We start from the raw sequence: 21,774 nt of genomic DNA, 5'->3' as shown, positions 1-21,774 counted from the left end.
TGTCAGCACATGACACACACTCTTGATCAAGACCTTCAGGGCAGTTTCATCCACATTGTAGCTGACACTACTCAGCTGCAGACATGAACAACCAAGGCGTGACTTATGCGGAACTCCATCATGCTAAGGGCTCACAAAGACAGCAAGTGCAACCTAAGGGCACGAAAAGTTCCATTTCAGTAACTGAGGAGGAGATAGCCTATGCAGAATTAAGTCTTCAAAATGCTTCTCGGGCCCTTCAAGGGAATGGCAAGAACTCTCCCTGCAAAGGTAAAAAACATTTAATACAGACAAGTATGTCTGTTTTAGGATTTGAAGTTGGGGTGTAGGGGTGTAGGGAAAGAGTAGGAAGTGATCTCACATAGTTTTCATTTGTGAGGACCAGAGCTGGAGGTTGGAATATGGTATTGTAATTGAAAGCATTGGTATATTCTGAGAGAAGATTCCAATGATAGTGATGGGTTTGAGGTGCAGGTTATTGTATGTGATTCCCTGCGCATTGTGGGTTCTCTTGTTTGCAAATCTCCTAAATGATTGCTTCCGGGCATCCTTTCTCAGTGTTTGCCTTTCTCTTCCTACTACTCACCTTCATGTCCAGAGAAGCTCATTGCCGGTATCTTGGGAATCCTCTGCCTCGTCTTGATGTCCACTGTGGTAACAATAGCTGTTATTCCCTGTAAGTACGTGTTTGAATGACTAAAAGGGAATTTTCACCTTACTGATCATTAGTTCCTCGACATAGTGTGTAAACACTTTGAATTTATTATTTCATTTTAATGCATTTTTAATGCATGCTCTAAGTGTGGAATGATTATTTAGAGGTTATCTAAAGTAGAAATAACAGATTAAATTGAGGGAGAATTAAACACATATTTGGATTTAATAACTCAAAGGAAAGTCACACAAGAGACTTTATGGTGAAATGCACATTAATTCTTGAGATTGCTTCAAGGAAATATTGTAAGAGATGGTGAGGTTTCGTTCTTTAAGCTTTTGAATTGTTTTCCCCCTCATGTTCATTACTTTATTCAATTTTTCTGGTAAAATAGCACACCCAATTTTAAACTAGGAAACTCAAAGTATTATGATTTATTTCATTGAATATTATTTTTTTGAGAATTGCTTTAATGTTCTAGCTACTGAAGGACCAGCGCGGAACAAAACGTCCCTGGAAACAAGGATCCAAAAGGTACAACATCCCTTGCAAAATTCTGTTATTAGTTTCGTGTCTCTTTGAGCTCTGTCTTCAAGTTTGCAAAGATGATAACACATGCTTTGGGAAAAAGTGAATTCAAAAATCACTTAATGAACTTTCAGAACTGATGGAGAAATACTCATTCAAAATCACCGTACCTGCTGTTAACAATTGCCTCACATTTCCTCCTTCTACAACATGATAAAAGGTAAATCATTCCATAAAGATGGTTGTGTTCCCTGACTCTCAGGACATGTATACATGGACATTTTTGTGGTTGCTTCATATGGGCACATATATTAGGGGACGAAAGCCTGACTCTTCTCTGAGTGTGTGTGCGTGTGTGTGTGTGTGTGTGTGTGTGTTTTGTTTTAATTTTACCAGCTTGTGAGGGTCTACGAATGTTATGTACACATATGTGTATCCATATACACTATGTAAAGTTTCATTTTGTAATATTCAAAGCGCTTTGGATAATATCTCATAATCTCTCCTCAGCCTGTCTCTGTTGTCATTGTCTGAAAGAGTGGTTTACATATTCCAACAATTGCTATTACATTAGCACTGAGGGAAAATCATGGAACGAGAGTTTGGCATCCTGTGCTTCTAACAACTCTAACCTGCTCTACTATGATGATGATGAGGACAAGGTAAGTTTTCAGATGTTTCCAGATTCTATTAAAAGCTTGTCATTAAATGGGGCTCCTGAGTGGCTCAGTGGATTAAGCCTCTGACTTCGGCTCAGGTCATGATCTCAAGTTTTGTGAGTTTGAGCCCCACAGTGGGCTCTGTGCTGACAGCTCAGAGCCTGGAGTCTGCTTCAGATTCTTGTCTCCCTCTCTCTCTAATTCTCCCCTGCTCATGTTCTCTCTCTGCGTCTCAAAAATAAATAAATGTTAAAAAATAAAAAGAAAAATCTTGCAATTAATATTATGCTTGTAGAATTCATCCACAGTTTTATATGTAGTTGTAGTTTATTTTTTAAAGTCTTTAATATTCCATGGTTTGACTCTCTGACACATTATTTATAGTTTTATACCTTGAATGTACATTTGATAATTTCCAGTTCTTGCTTTTCATAGGATCCTGTGCTTCTAGAAATGCTCTTTTGTCTGAAATTAACTTTACTATTTCATTTTACAACACATCAAGGAAACTAGGCATATGATTGTGCACACTGATTACAATAGAGTTAGAATCACACAATTCTAAATTACATCATGAGTCAGAAGTGTAGAGCCTTTATCAGGCCTGCCCATTTTCCTTTTATGAAATATCTCTGCTTATTTTGGGGCTGTATATCAATGGAATCATTCAGGGTGCATTTTTATGTGTGTCTCCCTTCTCTCCCAGGTGCTACTAGTAATCCATCTATATTAACACACTTGTCTATAGTTTGTGAATTTTCACTGCTCTCATATGAATATGACATTTTAAAAACCATTCTCAGAAATTTAGTTCCTTTTTCGTATGTGGGTATTATGAATAATTATGTTAGGAAAAGTATTTTCTATGTCTTCCTCCACATATCATATTTATAATCATTTATTACACATAGCGACATATTATATATTTATGTAACATACATGTATGGTTTTCATAATAAAATAATAATGTATAATGTAACATAATTGTATTCATGTATAATTATGCTACATTTCTCTGTAGGCATTAGTATGCAATTGCATAGTCATAGATATGTGTATATTTCAATATAAAAATTTATGCCTACATTTTTTTTATTTTATTGTGTAAAATACATTATACCAAATAGGCCTTTGATCTAAAAGTCGTTTGATCAGTAGTCTCAGAAAAATTAATTAATAAGTTCTGATGGTTATTCAGTGACTGTTTTCCTGGGCTGTAAATCTCAAGGCTCTTCTCTTTTGTGAGAATGAGAAGTGCTGGGTTATGTCTCTTGCCCATTTCTCCAGGACGGTGTCTTTTTTTCACTTCTCAGACGTCTTTCTCGTATTTTAGACCTGAGCTCTTTTTTGAGCTTTTAAGATGTAAATACCTGCATCTGCATTTTTACTCTCATATTGGAGTCTTTTAAAGATCAGAATTTTAATGTTACCATGGTCCTACTTAACGTTTTGTATGTTACAATGAGTATTATGGACCTATTTCAGAAGTTAGCCAAAGTTCATGAATAGAATTTCCTATATTATTTTCCTGTATTTACCTTTTTCTTTCTTTATTTTTTAACTTTTCATTATGATGTATGATCCAATTAGAATTTATCTTTTGTGATGCTATATGTCTGAGGCTGTGAGTGAAAGTTGTATATATCTACATCATTACCTTATTGATGGAGCATCATTTATAGCAAAGTAGGTCCTTATTTCATCAGTAACTTTATATACATAAAGTTATATATATGTACACATGTGTTCTAATCTCCTTGATATAAGTAATATAGATATTATGTATCTTTATATAGATGATTGGATATTCATAGATCACAGTCTACACAGTCTATCACAACCCACAGCAGTTCGAGTAAAATGTAGAGACTTACTTGCCTTTACGGTCCATTACCGTGTCCCATTTATACTACAAGTGGCCTAAATATTTCTCTGCTTACATGGAGAATCACGTGCATGTTATAACTTTGCTTCAACTGATACTTTTGCTTCAAATATCAAACAATTTCGAAAACGCAGGAGGTGAAGGAAAGTCCATTAGACCTGGTAAGAATTTTATTCTTACGTTTGTCCTCTCTTCCTTCCTTAGGATCCAAAATGCCTTCTTTTACCATGTATTCTCTCTAGCAGTTCTTTCAGAGTGGGTCTGGTGGTCATACATTTTCTTAGTGTTCCTTGATCGGAGAATGTCTTCTTTCTCTTGCATGTGTGTTGATTCTTTTGGTGGGTAGTCCATGGTTTTTTATTAGAATCACCCAGTTAGTGTCTAAAACTTTTCTGCTTATCTAGCATGCCTGTTTTCCTGTTAGTTTGACTGGAGAGAAGAAACATTGTGGAGACTTGGGTGTGTAGGTGTTGGTGTCTGTGGTTTGCTAGGCTCTCTGACACCAGTCTATGTGAGGTAGAGGGAAATTTTGGGGAGCTCACCACCATGTCATTCCTTGGGTCTCCAGGACTGGGATCTGTTGGCTTTCTCATTATCTTTCTGACTTTTCTGTCGTCTTATGAATTACGCCCAGAGATTGTATCTGTATTGGTGGGAGGACTAGGGAAAAGGCTATCCAGTCTATCTTTCCAGAACAGGAAGTGTGGTCTGGGGTGGTTTTAATTTGAATACTCCTAAGGTAATGATGTTGAGCATCAGCTCCTATACTCATTTGCCATATACACATGGTGCTTGGTGAAGTACCTATTGAACTGTTTTGCTAACAATTTTACTTTGTTTCATTGTATTTTGAGAATTCTTTGTTGTACCCTGGCGGCAAGTCTTCTAGCAGATGCATGATTTGAAAATTTTTTTTAACTGGCTTATGACCTCTGTTTCTCTTCGAAGAGCAGAGATTATCTTGATGAACTACACTTCATCAATTTCTTCTTTTAAGGATCATGGTTTTGGTGTTCTGTCTAAAATCTCTGTCCCACTGTAGGTTGTGCATTTGTTATAACATCTCTTAAAAGGTTTTGTTTTCAATTATGTGTGATCTATTTTGAGCATTTTTAGATATGGTATAAAGTATATGATTATTAATAAGATTTGATACGTCATTGTTTCCCCAACATTTGTTGAAAAGACTATGGTTTTTCCACCGAATGACTGCATTTTTGTGGAACTCTGCATTTCATATGGTGTGGGTACAAATTTTGCACATTCTCATCTGTTTAACTAATGTCTTCATGTATTTTTTGTTAGTTTCATGCTTGAAAGATCTTCCTTTTGCTTTAAATGTTTATTTATTTACTTTGAGCAACTGACAAGTCAAGCGGCAGAGGGGCAGTGAGAGAGAGGTCCATGGTGTCAGCACAGATCTTGACATGGGGCTCCCTCTCAGGAGCCATGAGATCAAGACCCGAGCAGTAATCAAGAGTCAGAAGCACAACTGACTGATCTTACCAGGTGTCCCCCAATTGCCCTTTTTTAAACAGTGAGTTGATATAAGTTCAATTTCAGACTTAACATATCTATTCAGAGTCCTTGCATGGATTTACCATTCATTTCTATCTTTCTAAAAGTTATTATTTTTTTAAATCTTTTAATGTCTATTTATTTTTGAGGGAGAGAGAGAGAGAGAGAGACAGGAGCATGAGGGGGGTAGGGTCAGAGGGAGAGGGAGACACAGAATCCAAAGCAGGCTCCAGGCTCCAGGCCTTCAGCACAGAGCCTGACACGGGGCTTGAACCCACAGACTGCGAGATCATGACCGGAGCCAAAGTCGGCTGCTTAACCGACCAAGCCACTCAGGCGCCCCCTAAAAGTTATTTTTTATGTTATATTTATTTATTTATTTTGTGTGAGAGAGAAAGTGCACAAGGGAGGGACAGAGAGGGAGAGAGAGAGAGAGAGAGAGAGAGAAAATTCCAAGCATGCTCCACGCTGTCAGTGCAGAGCCCAATGTGGGGTTCAAATTCATAAACCTTGAGATCGTGACCTGAGCCAAAATCAAGAGTTGGACGCTCCATCAATGGAACCACCCAGGCACTCCTTTCTAAAGGCTTTTCAAAAGTAAGAATAAATATTTTTTTTTCAGGTGCCTTGTGAATCAGAGAAATCACATCAATTGATCTTCATTGCCAATGTGACAGATTATGATTATGGCATTTCAAAAGTAAATACAACATGGTGCTACTTGAATAACTCTACTTGTATCAGAGTCCATTATTTTTATATATTGTCAGACCTATTTATGAATGCCCTGACATGTAATTTTGGTTTTTTTATCGTATTCCCATCAAAATGTATATGACACTTATTTTATTATCCTCCTTTTTTGACCCTACAATGATTTCTTTTAACTGGTATTTCAATTTTCTCTATTCATAAACATCTAAATACTCTGTAACAGAGTGTGAAAAGTTTTCTGAATCACAGATAAAATTATATTAGAGGCTGTAAGACACTTCTGATATTCCTATTTCTTTTTCTTTTGGTTTTCACAAGTTATGTTTAGTAGGTTTTTTTTGAACGTTATGTCTAATTGCAAATGTATCTGAATTACTTCATAATATTCTAGATAATTTTATTGTGGTACAATTAACAACACACAGATGTATCATATGCTATAAATGTCAACAGACAGCTGATTTTCAGAGTCACCATTGCATGGAATGAGAAAATTAATATTACCAGGACTGCACTATGCCCCTGTCAAGGTCTTTTCTGCATTTCAAGAACAGTTTTATACATGGAATCATATGGTATGCATATTGTATTTTGGCATTTTCAGGTGAAGGTACACTTGTCTGATTCATCCTCATAGCTGCATGAAGTTATAAATTGTCCACATCCCTTTGCTGGTCTGTTGTCGGATTCCCCTACAATGTGCACACCAGTTCTATTGCGGAAGCTCTTGGATATTTGGGTATTGGTCCATTTGGGGCTACTTTGAGTTATTCTACGATCCATCCTTCATGATCAACTTTTAGCTAAACGTATGTGTCTCATATTTGAACTACTGGCTCTTCTCTTCTTGCTTCTTGAGAGGGAAGCAACTTAGATCATGCGTTGATAACATTCTTCCTTTTCAGCATAATTGACAAAGGTACAAATTGGCTCTAAACACCACTTTAGTTTCATCCTAAAAACTTTGATGTATGCTCAGTTTATTATCATCCAGTACAAAGGAATTTCTGTCATCCAGTACAAGATATTTTCAAAGATTTTATCTCTCAACTGTAAAGTTTCAGAAGTGTATCACTTTCCACATGTTTGGAAATTTTCCGGATTCCTTTCCATTGCTTCTTCTCATTTTTTTTTTTTTTAGTCTTGAGAGAAAATACTTTGAATATTTCCATCCTTAAAATTTTTGATCCTAAATTTATGATGTAGAACACTTTCTATATATGTCAGTTATGTCAAGCTGGTTCTTAGAGTTTTGACAGTCTTCCATAGTCCTCCTGATGTTGCGACAAGCTGTTCTTACTTACTGAAGGCAGACATTTCGATCTTCAAGTATACTCATTAATTTATTAATCCTAAGTCTGTCAGTTTCTATTTCATGTGTTTCAGGGTTCTGTTGTTAGGTGAATAATGATGTTTATAATTGTGTTATCTTCCTCCTCTTTTGACAGCCTTAACATTTGGATATGTTTCTTTTAATTTCTACTACTATTTCTTGTTTTAACAGCTACTTTGATATTACAACAGCCATTTCCACTCACTTCTTTGGTTGCTGTTTGTAGGGTCTATCTTTTGCTCTCCTTTTATTTTCACCTATTTGTGCCTTTGAATCTACAGTGTGTCTGTTATGGAGAGCATATAGATGGATATTGAGCGTTTATTCGGGATGGCGCTTTATCTTATAATTGTAATATGTTTACTTCACATGAGTGTAATTACTGAGATAAGTGAATTTACATATACAATTTGCTATTTATTCTCTATGTATGTCTTGTTTTCTTCTTCCACTTTACCTCAAATCTTTTGTATTAAACATATATTCTATCAGTGTTCCATTTTAATGCCTCTATTGATGTGTTAGCTATATTCTGAAGTTATTTCCTTAGGAGTTGTAGGTATTACAAACCTATCTTTTGTTTGTTTTCATGGAGATAAAAATATCTAACATTGTTAGACATCTAACATTGCATACATTTAAGGCCAATAGTGTGTTCATTTGATAAATTTACATATTGCCTTATGATCACTATGGCCATGTTAGATAACACCCTTGTTATGTCACATATTTGTCATTCTTTGTGTGGTTGAGGACAGCTAAGAATTAGTCCTAGAAACTTTGAAGTTTATAACACAGTAATGTTGTCATTAATTACTATGCTGCACATTAGACCTCCAAAATTATCTATTGGTTGTAAATTTGTCTTCTTTTTTAAAATTTTTTTAATGTTTATTTATTTTTTGAGGGACAGAGAGAGAGTGAGACACAGAATCTGAAGCAAGCTCCAGGCTTTGAGCTGTCAGCACAGAACCTGAGGCGGGGCTCAAACTCACGAACTGTGAGATCTTGACCTGAGCCAAAGTCGGATGCTAAATGCACTAAGCCATCCAGGAGCCCCGTAAATTTCTATTCTTAAACATCTTACCAAACCCTCAAACTACATTCCTGAAAAACATATTCTACTCTTTCTTTCTGCCTGTTCAGTTTTTAAAATTTCATATGTAAGTAAGACAATACAATATTTGTCTCTCTCTGTCTGACTTTTGTCAGTTAACATAATTCCTTCAAGGTCCATCGTTTTGTTACAAATGGCAAGATTTCCTTCTTTCACCTGTTAAATAATATTGCAGTGTATGTGTGGATGTATGTGTATATATGTACGTACGTGTATACATATCACACCTTCTTTATGTCGGTTGGCAGATACTTAGGTTCCTTCCATTTCTCAGCTATTGATAATAATACTGCAATGAGCATGGGGTGTAGATAGACCTTTGAGATATTGATCAGTTCCTTCATTTATTTTAAAAAATGTTTTAATGTTTATTGATTTTTGAGAGGGGGCAGTGGCAGAGAAAGGGGGAGACACAGATTCTAAGCTCTAAGCTTGCAGTTTTCAGCACAGAGCCCGATACAGGGCTTGAACCCACGAAGGGGGAGATCATGACCAGAGCCAAAGTCCAACACAACCAAATGAGCCAGCGACTGCCCCAATGATGAGTTGTATTAAATACGTATGTAAGAGTGACATTACTGAAAACCAGCCATACTAGTTTCCACTGTGGCAGCACCAATTTTCATTTCCTCCAAAGGATTCCATTTTCTTCACATCCTCACCATATCAATTCTCTCTTACTTTTCAGAAAAAGCCTCTAACAGGTGTGAAGTGACATTTCATTGTGGACTTCATTTGCATTCCCTGATGAGCAATTTTGAGCACCTTTCATGTACTTATTCGCCATTCGTATGTCTTCACCAAAATGTATACTGAGGCCCTTGGCCCATTTTTTAAATTAGATTTCTCTCTTTGTTTTGATTCTGTCGTTTGAGTTCTTTATATATATTGGATATTAGTCCCTTCTCTGATACTGGTTTACAAAGATTTTCTTCTCTTCTGTCCATGATCTCTCAACGTTTTGATTCTTCCCTTTGCTGGACATAAGGCCTTTAGTTTACAGCAGTCCTGCTTTTTTATTTTAGTTTTTGTTTCCTGTGGTTGATGACTTATCCCTGAGCTCATTACATACACCAAAGTCTAGGATCTTTTTCTTTTTGTCTCTACCAGTGATTTTATATATTTTATATGTTTTTATGTTACCAATTTTGTCTTTTTGTTTCAGCTGAATGAATACCCTTTAGCATTTCCATGGGGCAGGTCTAATTTCTTCTGACACCTGGCTTCAGCAACCACCACTGGAATCATGCTGCTGCTTTCACCTGACTGCCATCTTGGATGAGAATTGATATGTTGACACACCATTTTCTAGGGTGCTAGGAGAGTCTTTATCTCGTCTTCATTTCTGAATGACAGCCTTGCTATGTAAGGTATTCTTGGTTGACAGTTTTTTTCCCTTTGACCACTTTCAAAATGTCATCCTACTTTCTGTCATTCTATGGGACGAAGACCTTTTGAGATGTTCCTTTTTGGTGTCTGGTATGGCATGCTGACCTCAGAGCCCTCAAAGCACTATTGAAGCTGTTGTCCAAGATCAGGCACACATGGAACTATCATAGCAACTGGGTCTTGGTGCATAGGTTCACTTGTGGCTGTGGCACTAGGGAGGAGACGTGTGTAGATATTCCAGGGAAACCGGACCTGGTTCTCAGGGGCTCACCATTGTGACTATGGCTACCAGGGGATTGTAGCGGTCCCACAGGCCATGGATGAGAAGGTTTACTGGTGGCTTGGGGGCCAGTGGGCAGTAGGTGTTAATAGCATATACTGGAGATGGTGAGTCAAAGTTGCAACTCTGTCCCAAGTGGCAGTCCCTAGATAGCAGCAGCATGATCCATTCATGGATTGTGAAAACCATGTGTCAGGATACAGGGATCTGGACACAGACCCCTATCCACAGAGCCCCGAAGGAGAGCTTAAGCTGCGATGTGGAAGCTGAAAGTATGTCTTGGGATGCAACAGTATGGTACCAGAAATAAGGCTCAGAGCCCTAAAATGGAACCAAAGAGATGGGACTCCAGGCAGTGGTGACTTGGCCTACCCATGCAGGGTCAGAGCCTTGAGCTGCCATGGGTGGAAGAAAGTCTTCAGGTGTTAGTGATGGCACTTCAGAGTCCAGGCCTGGGAGGTGTTGGGTTCTGAATAGCAGGAGGATCCTTTACAATGAAGACTCGGGGTCATGAAATGGAACATGGTGAGTGGGGATCAAGCAAAAGTATGCACCAACAGTGGCAGTTAAGGCACATCCTAGGGTCTGGGAACAGGAATCAGGAACCAGCTCCAGTGATGTGAGACAAAGCCCCAACCAAGGACAGGAGTAGGCAGGCATCAGAGGCAGCTCTAGTCTTGTATAGGTGAGGTGCTGTGGCAAACAATTTCTAAGAGAAGATCTGGAGTCCCTCAAGGCAAGCCTTACCATAGCAACAGCTCTAGCCTTTGAGAATAGATATAGAGGGGGCCCTCTGGGCAGCTCCATCAAGTGGGATCAGCCTAGATGGGGCACCTCTGTTGCAAAAGCTGTAGCCATCCATGGAGTGGAAGCTTGCTGGGTTCTCCTGCTCCCCTTCTCTCCATGAAGTGACTTCCCCTGAGGGGATTCCTCCAGGAGCCAAGTGGCTCTCAGCTGGAGGGTTGAGTGATGCAGGCAAAACACTTCCTTTTTCTTCCATGGGAACATCCTGGACTTTTGATCAGCACCCGATTTGTGGTGTTTCTTTGTTGTCAAGAGCTTTCCCTGGGCCGTGTTTAGCTTGAAGTTGTTGAGTTATGGTTCGGACTGATTCTGTGGGCAGGTGAGCATTATGACCTCCTCGGTCTCCATCTTGCTAATGGCACTCTTTACACATGTATCATTAACTGATTGCCATCTATGTCACATGAATCCTGACTGATTTCTGATACAATATATTAAATGAGCACCAACATAGCTCCTTTGCCACCACCTATCACAGGTATGCCTCAACCTTGCAAAAATTTCCATCATGTCACTTTGCTTTTGGGAAAAACTTACACTAGTACCAGATTTTGCTGAAGAACAGAAATCTGAAGGGGATTTTCCCTTTCAGGAGAAAAGGTGAAAAGTGAAAATTGTGTTCAGGGCTAGTTGTACTGCTAGAGAAGCAGCTCACACCCCAAGCAGCAAGACTGTTCCTGTCGAGTTTATTTCTCAAAAAACAATCAACTCTGTATATCAGTATCAGGCGTAGGTTTGAACTGTATTTTGGAGTGTCTGTGCTTCATCTCAATTTACTTTCTGTACCTCTCCATTCACAAGGCTTGTCTTGAGGTATCAGAAAAGCCTAAGGGAGTTTTTTTTTGTTTTGTGTTTTGGGGGTGGTGGTGAATTTTTGGCACAGGGATGCTCAGCAATATTTTCGTGTAAATTAACACTATTTCAATTTACACTATTTCAACTTAGTAAAGTTTTCACAGGAACAATCTACTGTCAGAGAGAGGGGAAATCTGTACTTCTGACAGTGCTGTACTGAAGCCAACTTGCACTGATTTCTGAACACAAACTATGCATCTCTTTACCTTCTCTGCTTTCGTGCTTTCACATTGGAAACCTGAAGGGAAGCATTCGTGGAGACTTTGTACCACACACATTAACAAATGCTAAAAATAAAAGGTTTATAGTATAGATCCCACCATGCAGTGTTATAATTATGGCTGCAAATTATCTTATCTTTTCAAGAAATTCAGAGAGGAAAATTCATACGCAGATCTAAACATTTACCGACATATTTATCATTTCTGTTGATCTCTATCCCTTCTTGTGGATATGCGTTACTGTCTAGTGTCATTTTACTTGTAGCTTGAAAAACATTGTTGAAAGGCAGGTGTAGTAAAAATAAATTCTGTTCATTTTTGTGTTTGATGTGGGATCTTTATGCATCTTGTTTTCTGAAAAGCTATTTTCTGAATGTATAATTCCTGTTTGACAGGTATTTTTGCTTTGTTTTGGTTGTTTGTTTGTTTGTTGTGTGTGTGTGTGTGTGTGTGTGCTCACAAGTAGTGGGTTTCTTTCTTTCTTTTTTTTTCACTATTTTTCCAGTGAGAGCTCATCTTTTAATCATATTGTTATTTACGTAAATATAATGAGTTGCTTTTCTCCTGCCCTTGTCAAGATCACCTTTTTTGTGGGTTTGACTTTGATTTTATTTTTTAAGCTGTTGCAGAATATACCATAACCGCATAACATAGAATTTAACACATTACCCATGTTAAAAAAATAGCCTAGTGTCTTAGAGCAGTTTTAGGTTCATAGCAAAACTCAGACATAGCACCGATATATGCTGTATTCCCCTACTGTCTATGTGTCAATGCAGGAGCAGTTCATAGACTGTCTCATTTTCAAAAGCCCTCGGTGGGGTGGTTCACTTGCTACAACTGATACACCTGTAGTGACACATCTTTATCAGCCAAAGACCATAGTTTACTTCAAAGCTTACTCTTGAGGTTGGGCATTTTATGCGTTTGGAAAAGTAGATAGTGACATGTATCAAACATTATGGAGTTCTACAGAATAGTTTCCCGTCCTTCAAAATCCTCTGTGCACCCCCATCCATCCTTCCTTCCCCCTAAACCCTGCAACCACTGATCACTTTAGTGTCTCCATGATTTTGTTTTTTCCAGAGTGTCATATAGGGGGAATCCTATACTCTCGCACTTCTTACATTGCATTTAACTAGATCATCCATCGTAACCAGTTGAAGCACCCAGTTTAAGTTAGGAGTGCTAACTATCACATTGTTGCAAAGGATATCTAGAGCTCTCCCCTTGTAAAACTGGAACTCAACTCACTGCACAATAATTCTCCTTCAACACTTTCCCCTCAACCTGAGCAACCACTATTCTACTTGTTTCTATCACTTTTACTACTTTGGATACTTTCTATAAGTGGAATCAAACAGGTTTTTTTTTTTTTTTTCATGTGTATGACTGGCTTATTTCACTTAGCATAATGTCCTGGAATTTCATGCATGTTGTAGCAGGTGATAGATTTCCTTCCATTTACAACTGAATAATACTACAGTGTTATGTGTATACCACGCTTTGTTTCTCCATTCATCCATCAGTGGACATTTGGGTGGCTTCTGCCTGTGGCTCTAATGAATAATGCTGCAGCGAGCATGGGTGTATATATATCTTTGAGATCTTACTTTCAATTCTTTTAGATAGTTTCCTACCTGTGGGATTGCTGATTCATGTGGTAATTGTATTTTCAATTTCTTGAAGAAGCTCCATTCTCTTCTTCATAACGGTGACTGATTTACATTCCCAACAACAGTGTGTAGTCTCCTCCTTGTCGACCTCCTCACTGACCCTTTTTTAAAAAATGTTATTTATTTGTTGTGAGAGAGAGAGAAAGAGAGAGAGCAAGCAGGGCAGGTGGAGACGGAGGGAAGGGAGAGCATCTGAAGCTGGCTCTGCATCGTCAACACAGAGCCTCATGTGGGGCTCAAGCCCACAAATGTGAGATCATGACCTGAGTCAAAACCAAGAGTTGTAAACTTAACCAACTAAGCCACCCAGGCACCTGAGCTTTTTTTTTTTTATATATAAAATCGATCCTCATGAGTATGAGGTAATAACTCATCATGATTTTGATTTGCATTTCTCTGATCATTAGCATCTTTCCATATGATTTTTCACAATATATATTGCTTTGGAAATATGTTTTTTAAATTTCTCTGTCCACATTTTAACTGTGTTTTGGTGTTTGATGTTGGTACTAAATTGTAGACTAATCATATATTTTAGATGTGATTCCCTGTTTGATATATGATTTGCAAGTGTTTTTTCCACTCTGTCTTTTCATCGTTGATCATGCCCTTTAGTGCCCAGAAATGTTTAGGTTGATATAGCCCATTTGTCTACAATGAACTTTTCCTTTGTGGTCTGGTTTTGGTGGAGTTAATTTTAGTATACGGTGTAAATGGAAACATCCAGCTTCATTCTTCTGCATGTGGGAAGTCAGTTTCCCAACACCTTTTGTAAAAGACTCTGTCTCTCCCTATTGAATGGTTCTGGCACCTTTATCAAAACTGATTAGACTGCATACACATGGGTTTGTGTCTGGATATTTTTAAGGGATTGTTTCTTTGGGGGATTTAGGGTTTGTGTCTTTCTGTTCCTTCATCTTGCTGCTTGTATCCCGTTCCAGTTGGACTAGTGTGCAGGGCAGGGAAATGGATTCTGTCCTAGATAATGTGGAGTAAGGCTGATGGAGGTGGAAGATGTGTCACCCATCCCTGATTTTCACACTGACTTAAGTACTTCACAATCCACTCTCTTCCCTCAAGAGTATTTCTTTGTATTTGCCAGTGTTCTTTGGTCATTTCATTATGGTGTCATGAGACATGGGTTTGTACGTGCTCATTCTGTTAGCAGTTTGCTAAGTCTGGTGTCTATAAATATTTTCAATGATATTAATAACCTGTTCAGTCGTCGTGCCTTAAGATTGTTGTCCTGTTTTTTTCTGCCTCTGTCGTTCTTCTCATATTCTACTTAGACTTACACTGGCTTTCCTGATAGTGTTTTGAAAGTCTCTGAATTGTGTAAATTCTTCTCTTTTTTCTCTCTCATCCTAAGGTATAAATAAATTTTGTTCCTCCTTCAAATTCATCAGTTTTTTTCTACTTGAGTGGATTTTCCATTTCCGGTATGGATTTATGCACTGAGATCCTCTGTGGTTTCTTCATATAGTTTTATTTCTCTATTGATATTTCCTACTTGCTAAATTGCTGCCATCACATGTTCATGCAATTATTTCAACTAAGTTTTCTTTATAGTTTTCATATATTTATAAATATGATTTTTATTTTTATTATTTAAAAAAAATTGAATGCTTTTATTTATTTTTGAGAGAGAGAGAGAGAGACAGAGCATGAGCAGGTGAGGTGCAGAGAGAGAGGGAGACACAGACTGGGAAGCAGGCTCCAGGCTCTGAGCTGTCAGCACAGAGCCAGATGCGGGGCTCAAACTCACGGCCTGTGAGATCATGACCTGAGCTGATGTCAGACGCCCAACCGACTGAGCCAACCAGGTGCCCTTAAATATTACTTTTAATTACTTTTGTTCTAATACGTGGAACAACTTATCCCAGCAGACGTTTCTATTGACCTATGCTTTCCTTTCATTGGAAGACATTTTTAAATTTCTCTATATTTTTTTTACTTTTTAGGTAGACACTTTTTAAACATATACTTCAGTAAACATGCATTGCATGTCATTTTTCCTAGATTTACTATTTTTTGTTGCCAAACATTTATGGCAGAATCTTCTCCGCTGAAGTCTGTCTACGGATAGTTTTGTTCAATGTTTTCCAAATTCTTATTGCTTATTTTTATGACGTTGTGACTTTTACCTTTGATGTTAATTACTGCTGATCAAGTCTCCACCTATGGCACCAGCACCCTTGCTCTTTGCAGCTTCTCCCAGTTGTAACATTTCAGTCTTCTTGATCGCTGAGCCAGGGGTGGGCAGGTGGGGAGACACTGAGCATCCTAGGCGAGAAGATGACGGATGTGCTTCCTCCTTGAATCTCCAGGATTTTTTCCAATGTACCTATTTCATAAGTTATTAACCTGTGATCCATTTTCTCAACTCTGAAATTGTCTTCACGGTCAGTTTGTCCTCTTCACTTAGTCCTACTAAGACAATTTTATACTTTTGTGTCCACCGTGTAACATTATATTATAATTTGAAAGTGTCTAGAAAGGAAGAAAGGATGAACTTTTATGTGTTATTACAGAATTCAAGTGAGTATAAGAGCTTGTATTTGACTCCCAATAAATTTTATTTTCTCATAGTTTTTGTTGAATTTACTCTCTGCTACTACATGGGTTAGAGGCTCCCAGAGAAGAAATCATAGTTCATCTGTGCAGCCAAAAGCCTTAACATTTTCTTCTGAACTGTAAGTCTCCTGACAACTTTTTATTTTATGCCTCACAAGAATAGTTCTTAGAAAGAAAAACAGCAATGTGTGAACAATCAGATAAACACAGTAGTTGAAGTGTTTCCAGAGAAAAATGGTATGAGAAATATTGAGATTGAGATATTTAAGTATGAGTCAAAATGGATGGTTTATTCATTAAAATACTATGGTACCTAGTAAGAGATATAAGCAACCTTATGGTAAGATTAATGAGATATAATTCTCTGTATTTCAGGTTGTCAGCATCTTCAGAGAGTGACAAGAATTGTCCATATTTCGATTTTCATGCAAAAAAACCTTATTTTGCACCCTGCTCAGTAATAAGACCATATGTTTGTAAGCACCAGGCATTTTAGTTACCTCATTTTGGTATAATGCTATTTCACCATTTATAAAGAATACATCTCTCATTATTTCAAAACCCATATGATTATTTTCTTTGCACATTTTTAAGATAATATTTTGAGTGTAATTTTAGGCTCACAACAAAATTAAGAAGAAGCTCCTGAGACTTCCTGGATTGTCCCTGTCTGCACATGTGCATGGCCTCTCCCATTACCAACATCACTCACTAGAATGTTTCATTTCTTACCAAGGATGAATCCGCATCAATGCATATATATCACCCAAAGCCCAAAGAGTACTTGAGGCTTCATTCTTGGTGTTATGGAACTGTTCTCAAATTTCATTATATTAGTGTAAAAAAATATACTCGGTATATGTTATTTATTTCTTATGCTTTGCTATTTAGTAGAATAAAATATATATTAATTACAAATCATAACATTAGTGTAAAATTCTCACTACAGTGAATAATTCCATTTATATTTCCAAATTAGCTGATTTATTCTAGCCCTTTAAGGGCCCCAAATGAGGCTTGAACACTCCAGGGTGACAAGGGTATCAGTCAGAATTGAGTCAGGAGACAGAAACAAGGAAGGAAGTTGAGGTAAACAATTATTATCTACTTGTAAAGGAAAGCTTACTAAGAGGAAAGACTACTAAGTTCAATAAAATTACAAAGAATATCTTAGAATTAAAGGAGGGATCACTGGGAAGCCAGATCTGCTCTCTGAAGATGGGATTTAGATGTCATCAAGGACAATGTGGGTGCACACAGCTTCATGGCAGACATGCTCACTGGATTATCCTGGGGCAGGGCAGATCCACACTCCTCGGGCTGAACTTGGTGAGGTTGGATCTCAGGCTGTGACTGGCAAACAGGAAGAACTCCCTGTCAGAACATCAGGAGGAAAGACCAGAAGACAAGAAACTGACTGACTGCCTACAGAAAGTTGCTGGAGGACCAGTACACAGGACTTCTTGTAGGACTGCAACTGGCAACCAGGCTATGGCAGAAAAGGAGACACAACACCATGAAGCCAGGAAGAAGAGCTCTTTCTGCTGCACTGTCTCTCCATTGTCTCTTACCGACAAAAGTCAACTTCATGTGAGATGACAAGAGAGAGAATGGATGGGATCTTACACCGTTGTCTGAGAACAGGGCACTGAGGGTGGACTTGGAGCTGAGAGTACTAAATGAACGGCCCCTCGGGGTTATCATGGAACAACCACAGGTTCGCTGTATAAGAGCCATTCAGATCGGCCCCACTTCCTCCAAGAATGGAACCAAAGTATACTCTCTGAATCTCTCTTGGTGCCACACAATCAAAGGTTACACTCATTTCGAGGTAGAGATTGGTTTCTAATTGGATAATAACCAGTGCCCTTTGATACCTTTTCTTATATGTTGTTTTCCTTACTGGGTTCATGTATTTTGGATGACATTTAGTTTTTTTCCATTTTTTATGTACCCACTTCTGTCAGTCTTTACAGCCATGCTAAAAACACTTTGTTGTCTTTCTCTGTGTGACTTATTTCACCTAGCTTCCAATTAGACAATAAATTTCACATTAAAAAAATAAAAATAAATAAAAAAATTAAAAAAACACTTTGATGCAAAACATAAAATGTTACATAAGAAAACCAAAAATTAAAATCTACAGATATTTGTGTAGGTCAAATGGCTAGTTATTGCCAGATTTCAAGACAAACGTGAGTAATCAGATAATGATTCACAGATATTCCTACCCTAATTCAATTATAACAGGGAAAGAAATTAAACTCGGTTATTACTTGCAAAATAAATTCATATTTCATATGCATTTATATCTGTGAAGATAGACATATTCTTTGTATTCTCTCTACGTATTCCCTACACTCTTCTAGAAAAAATATGTGAATATTCAAAAGGAAATGAATATAATTGTTTATGGTAGCTGTAACTAATCGCTAAAGTTGTGTTTCATACAACCCAAGATTGCAATGACATTGAAAATTCAGGATCTAATTTTCATTCACCTGTTTGTGGTTTGGCTCTGTTAGGCTTGATCAATTCTGGGCATTTACGGACTTGACTCCAGACTACATACAGATGCAGCTCAGGTCCTGGTATATGATCTTGCATAGCAGAGATAGCAACTGGCAGAAATGTGTTTCTCAGTGCCTGGTCTCTGAACTCATAACCTATCACATTCCCACACACGTTATATTGTGAAACAAGTCACGGGGGCAAACTTATCGTTTGTTGTCTGTAGACTACACTCTTTCACAGTGGTCAGAGGGAAGAAATGTAGATTCACTGAAAGTAACCTAATCTACCATTATAGCCATAGGAATTTTTTTTTTAATAATACTTCATGAGATAGATAAGTTTGTAAAGGAAATTGTTTGGAAATAGATTAAAAATTGAGTACTCTCTTAAGTTACCATTTGTTGTTTTCTGTCTTCTGTGCCAAATATCCTTGTAAATCGGTTTTATACAGTGACAGACATGATAGTATAGATGTTTTCAACATGGTCTTTGGGGAAATAAGTTATAAGCAGAAAATTATAAAGTGAAAGGACATTGGCATTGAAACCGGTCACTTCATGGAATTTCTAAGTGCCCACTCCTAGCCCTGGGACTCAGTTACATAACTGCTCTGGCTGTTTTCTCTGCTGGAATATATGATGGAAATAGTATCTTATTCATATTTACTTGAAGAGTATTTGAACAGTACCTCTTGACACAAGTAGTCACTAGATTTCAGTGGTTTTGGCTTAAGAAATTGATGCTTTTGCATCATCACCTGTGACATGATGGTCTTAATTGTAGCAACTTCATAGGGCTGTTCTGAGGAATAAATAATAATAAATGATATAAAGCCTACAGATCCTTAAAGTAAACCCCAAGCACATGACATTATTGCTGTCTGTGATCTCTTCATATTTTGCTTTTGCCAATGTCCAATAAAGGCCATTTTCCATAAAACCAAAGCCCTATAACTGTCTTCTTCCTTTCACCCAGTGAAATAGTCAGGCATTAGAAATGCTACCTGGCAACCATTTTGATCATATATCAAAGAAATTTGCATTTAAAAAAGGGGAGAAATTCAACGCACATCATGTGTGGACACTAGAGTAATTTTTTCTGTGTCTGTGTTTCGTGTTTTGAATTCAAGGTGCAATTACTGTGCCTTCCCTTAATGCTCAAGAACCCCAGTCTCCTCACAAAGTGTGCTATTAGGGCATCTGTATAGGCTGTGTCTTTTGGAATTGAAGAATACACAGGGGACTGTCGAGCTGTGACAAGATAGCCTGTTTGAATTCTAGATTTGGGGATCCTACAGGGTCCAGGGTGAAGAAGGGACTGAAATGCCCTACCTCTTCCAATGTTGGAATATCCCATCTACACATATGCATCTGTTACCATAAAGAATGGAGAAAAGTGAGAGATGCTGCTAAATGCATTCTGATGTAGAACACCTACCATTTCTCCCCGAGTATATTTTACGTTTCTAAATACATACAAAAAACAGTGCAAAAATCATTACCTATACCCATAAGAAGGCATGTGTCACCACTGTCCTGTCTCTCTAGTGAGTGGGAGATTATACATGCTGGTGGGATGCACCTGAGGCACAAATAATCAGCAATCCCATCACAGAGACTTTGGTATCTTTATTCCAACAACTCAGGGTAACAAAGCAGAATGAATATGCAATATATTAGAGATCCATTGATTTGATATCCTGGCACTTTGCTGAATTCATGTATCAGTTCTAGCAGTTTTTGGGTGGGATTTTTTGGATTTCTCACAGAAAGTATCATTTCAGCTGAGAAGAGTGAAAGTCTAACTTCCTCTTTGCCTATTTGGATGATTTTACTTCTTTTTGCTGTCTGACTGCTGAAGCTAGGACTTCCAACACTATAGTGAATGACAATGGTGACCGTGGAGATCGTTGTCGTTCTCTCTGACCTTAGGGGAAAAGGTCTCAGTTTTTCCCACATTGACAACATTGTTAGCTGTGGGTCTTTCGAATATGGCCTTTACAATTTTCAGGTATGTTCCTTCTATCCCTATATTTTTGAGGGCTTATATCAAGAATGGGAGCTGCATTTTGTCAAAGGGTTTTTTCTGCATCTATTGGGAGAATCATGCAGTTCTTATCATTTCTTTTCTTAATGTGATGTAAAATATTGATTGACTTGCAGTATTGAACTAGACCTGCATCCAGGAATCAATCCCAGTTGATCAGGGTGAATAATTCTTTTAACGTATTGCTGGATCCAATTTGCTAGTATTTCTTTGAGAGTTTTTGCATCCATGTTCACTAAGGAAATTGGTTGGGATTTCTTCGTTTTAGAGGGGTCTTTGGTTTTGGAATCAAAGTAATGTTGGCCTTGTAGAATGAGTTTGGAAGTTTCCCTTCCATTTCTATTTTTTGGAACAGATTCAAAAGAATAAGGGTTAACTCTTCTTTAATGTTTTTCAGAATTCCCCTGGACAAGGAGCCAGTCCTGGAACCTTGTTTGTGGGAGATTTTTGATTACTGAAGCAATACTTTCCTGCTTATGGGTCTGTTCAAAATTTTCTTTTCTTCCTGTTTCAGTTTTAGTAGTTTAACTATTTCTAGGACATTTGTCCATTTCTTCTAGATTGTCCAATTTGTTTGCATATAATTGCTCATAATATTCTCTTATTATTGTTTGTATTTCTGTGGTGTTGGTGGTAATATCTCCTCTTACAGTTGTGATTTTATTTGGGTTCTTTCCGTGTTTCTTTTTGACCAGTCTGGCTACGGGGTTATCAATTTTGGTAATCCTTCAAGAACAATTTCCTGCTTTCCTTGATCTGTTCTTTTTTTTAATGTAAGTATCATGGATTTCTGCTCTAATCTTTTTTATTTCCCCTCTCCCACTGCTTTTGGACTTTATTTGCTGTTCTTTATCCAGCCTTTTTAGGTGTAACTTTAGGTTGTGTATTTAAGACCTTTCTTCCTCCTTCAGGAAGGCCTGGATTGTTATGTACTTCCTTCTTATAACCATTGCTGCATCGCAGAGGTTTTAGAATATCTTGTTTTCATTTTCATTGTCTTCCATGT

The 21,774-nt window shown here is 37.7% G+C and overlaps 1 protein-coding gene across 1 annotated transcript; it reads left to right on the top strand.

Annotated features, from left to right (window-relative positions):
* The first annotated feature begins 47 nt into the window (after positions 1 to 47).
* LOC145715593 (NKG2-A/NKG2-B type II integral membrane protein-like) lies at positions 48 to 16,730 on the top strand. The gene is made up of 7 exons (XM_081796024.1): positions 48 to 270; positions 599 to 676; positions 1,137 to 1,189; position 1,588; positions 1,694 to 1,845; positions 16,224 to 16,327; positions 16,584 to 16,730. The coding sequence occupies exons 1-7, from the start codon at positions 84 to 86 to the stop codon at positions 16,702 to 16,704; spliced, it is 696 nt and encodes a 231-aa protein (XP_081652150.1). The 5' UTR covers positions 48 to 83; the 3' UTR covers positions 16,705 to 16,730.
* Positions 16,731 to 21,774: the final 5,044 nt, after the last annotated feature.

This window comes from Panthera onca, chromosome B4 (assembly GCF_046562875.1).
Source record: "Panthera onca isolate mPanOnc1 chromosome B4, mPanOnc1 haplotype 2, whole genome shotgun sequence".
NCBI lineage: Eukaryota > Metazoa > Chordata > Mammalia > Carnivora > Felidae > Panthera > Panthera onca.
Note: the sequence above shows the minus strand (reverse complement) of the source record. Positions and strands in the feature narration are given on the sequence as shown.

Coding starts and splice junctions, on each gene's coding strand:
- LOC145715593 (XM_081796024.1), top strand. CDS start 84: ATGAACAACCAAGGCGTGACTTATGCGGAACTCCATCATGCTAAGGGC. Junction 271..598: donor CAAGAACTCTCCCTGCAAAG/GTAAAAAACATT, acceptor CTTCATGTCCAG/AGAAGCTCATTGCCGGTATC. Junction 16,328..16,583: donor TTAACATTTTCTTCTGAACT/GTAAGTCTCCTG, acceptor TCTGTATTTCAG/GTTGTCAGCATCTTCAGAGA.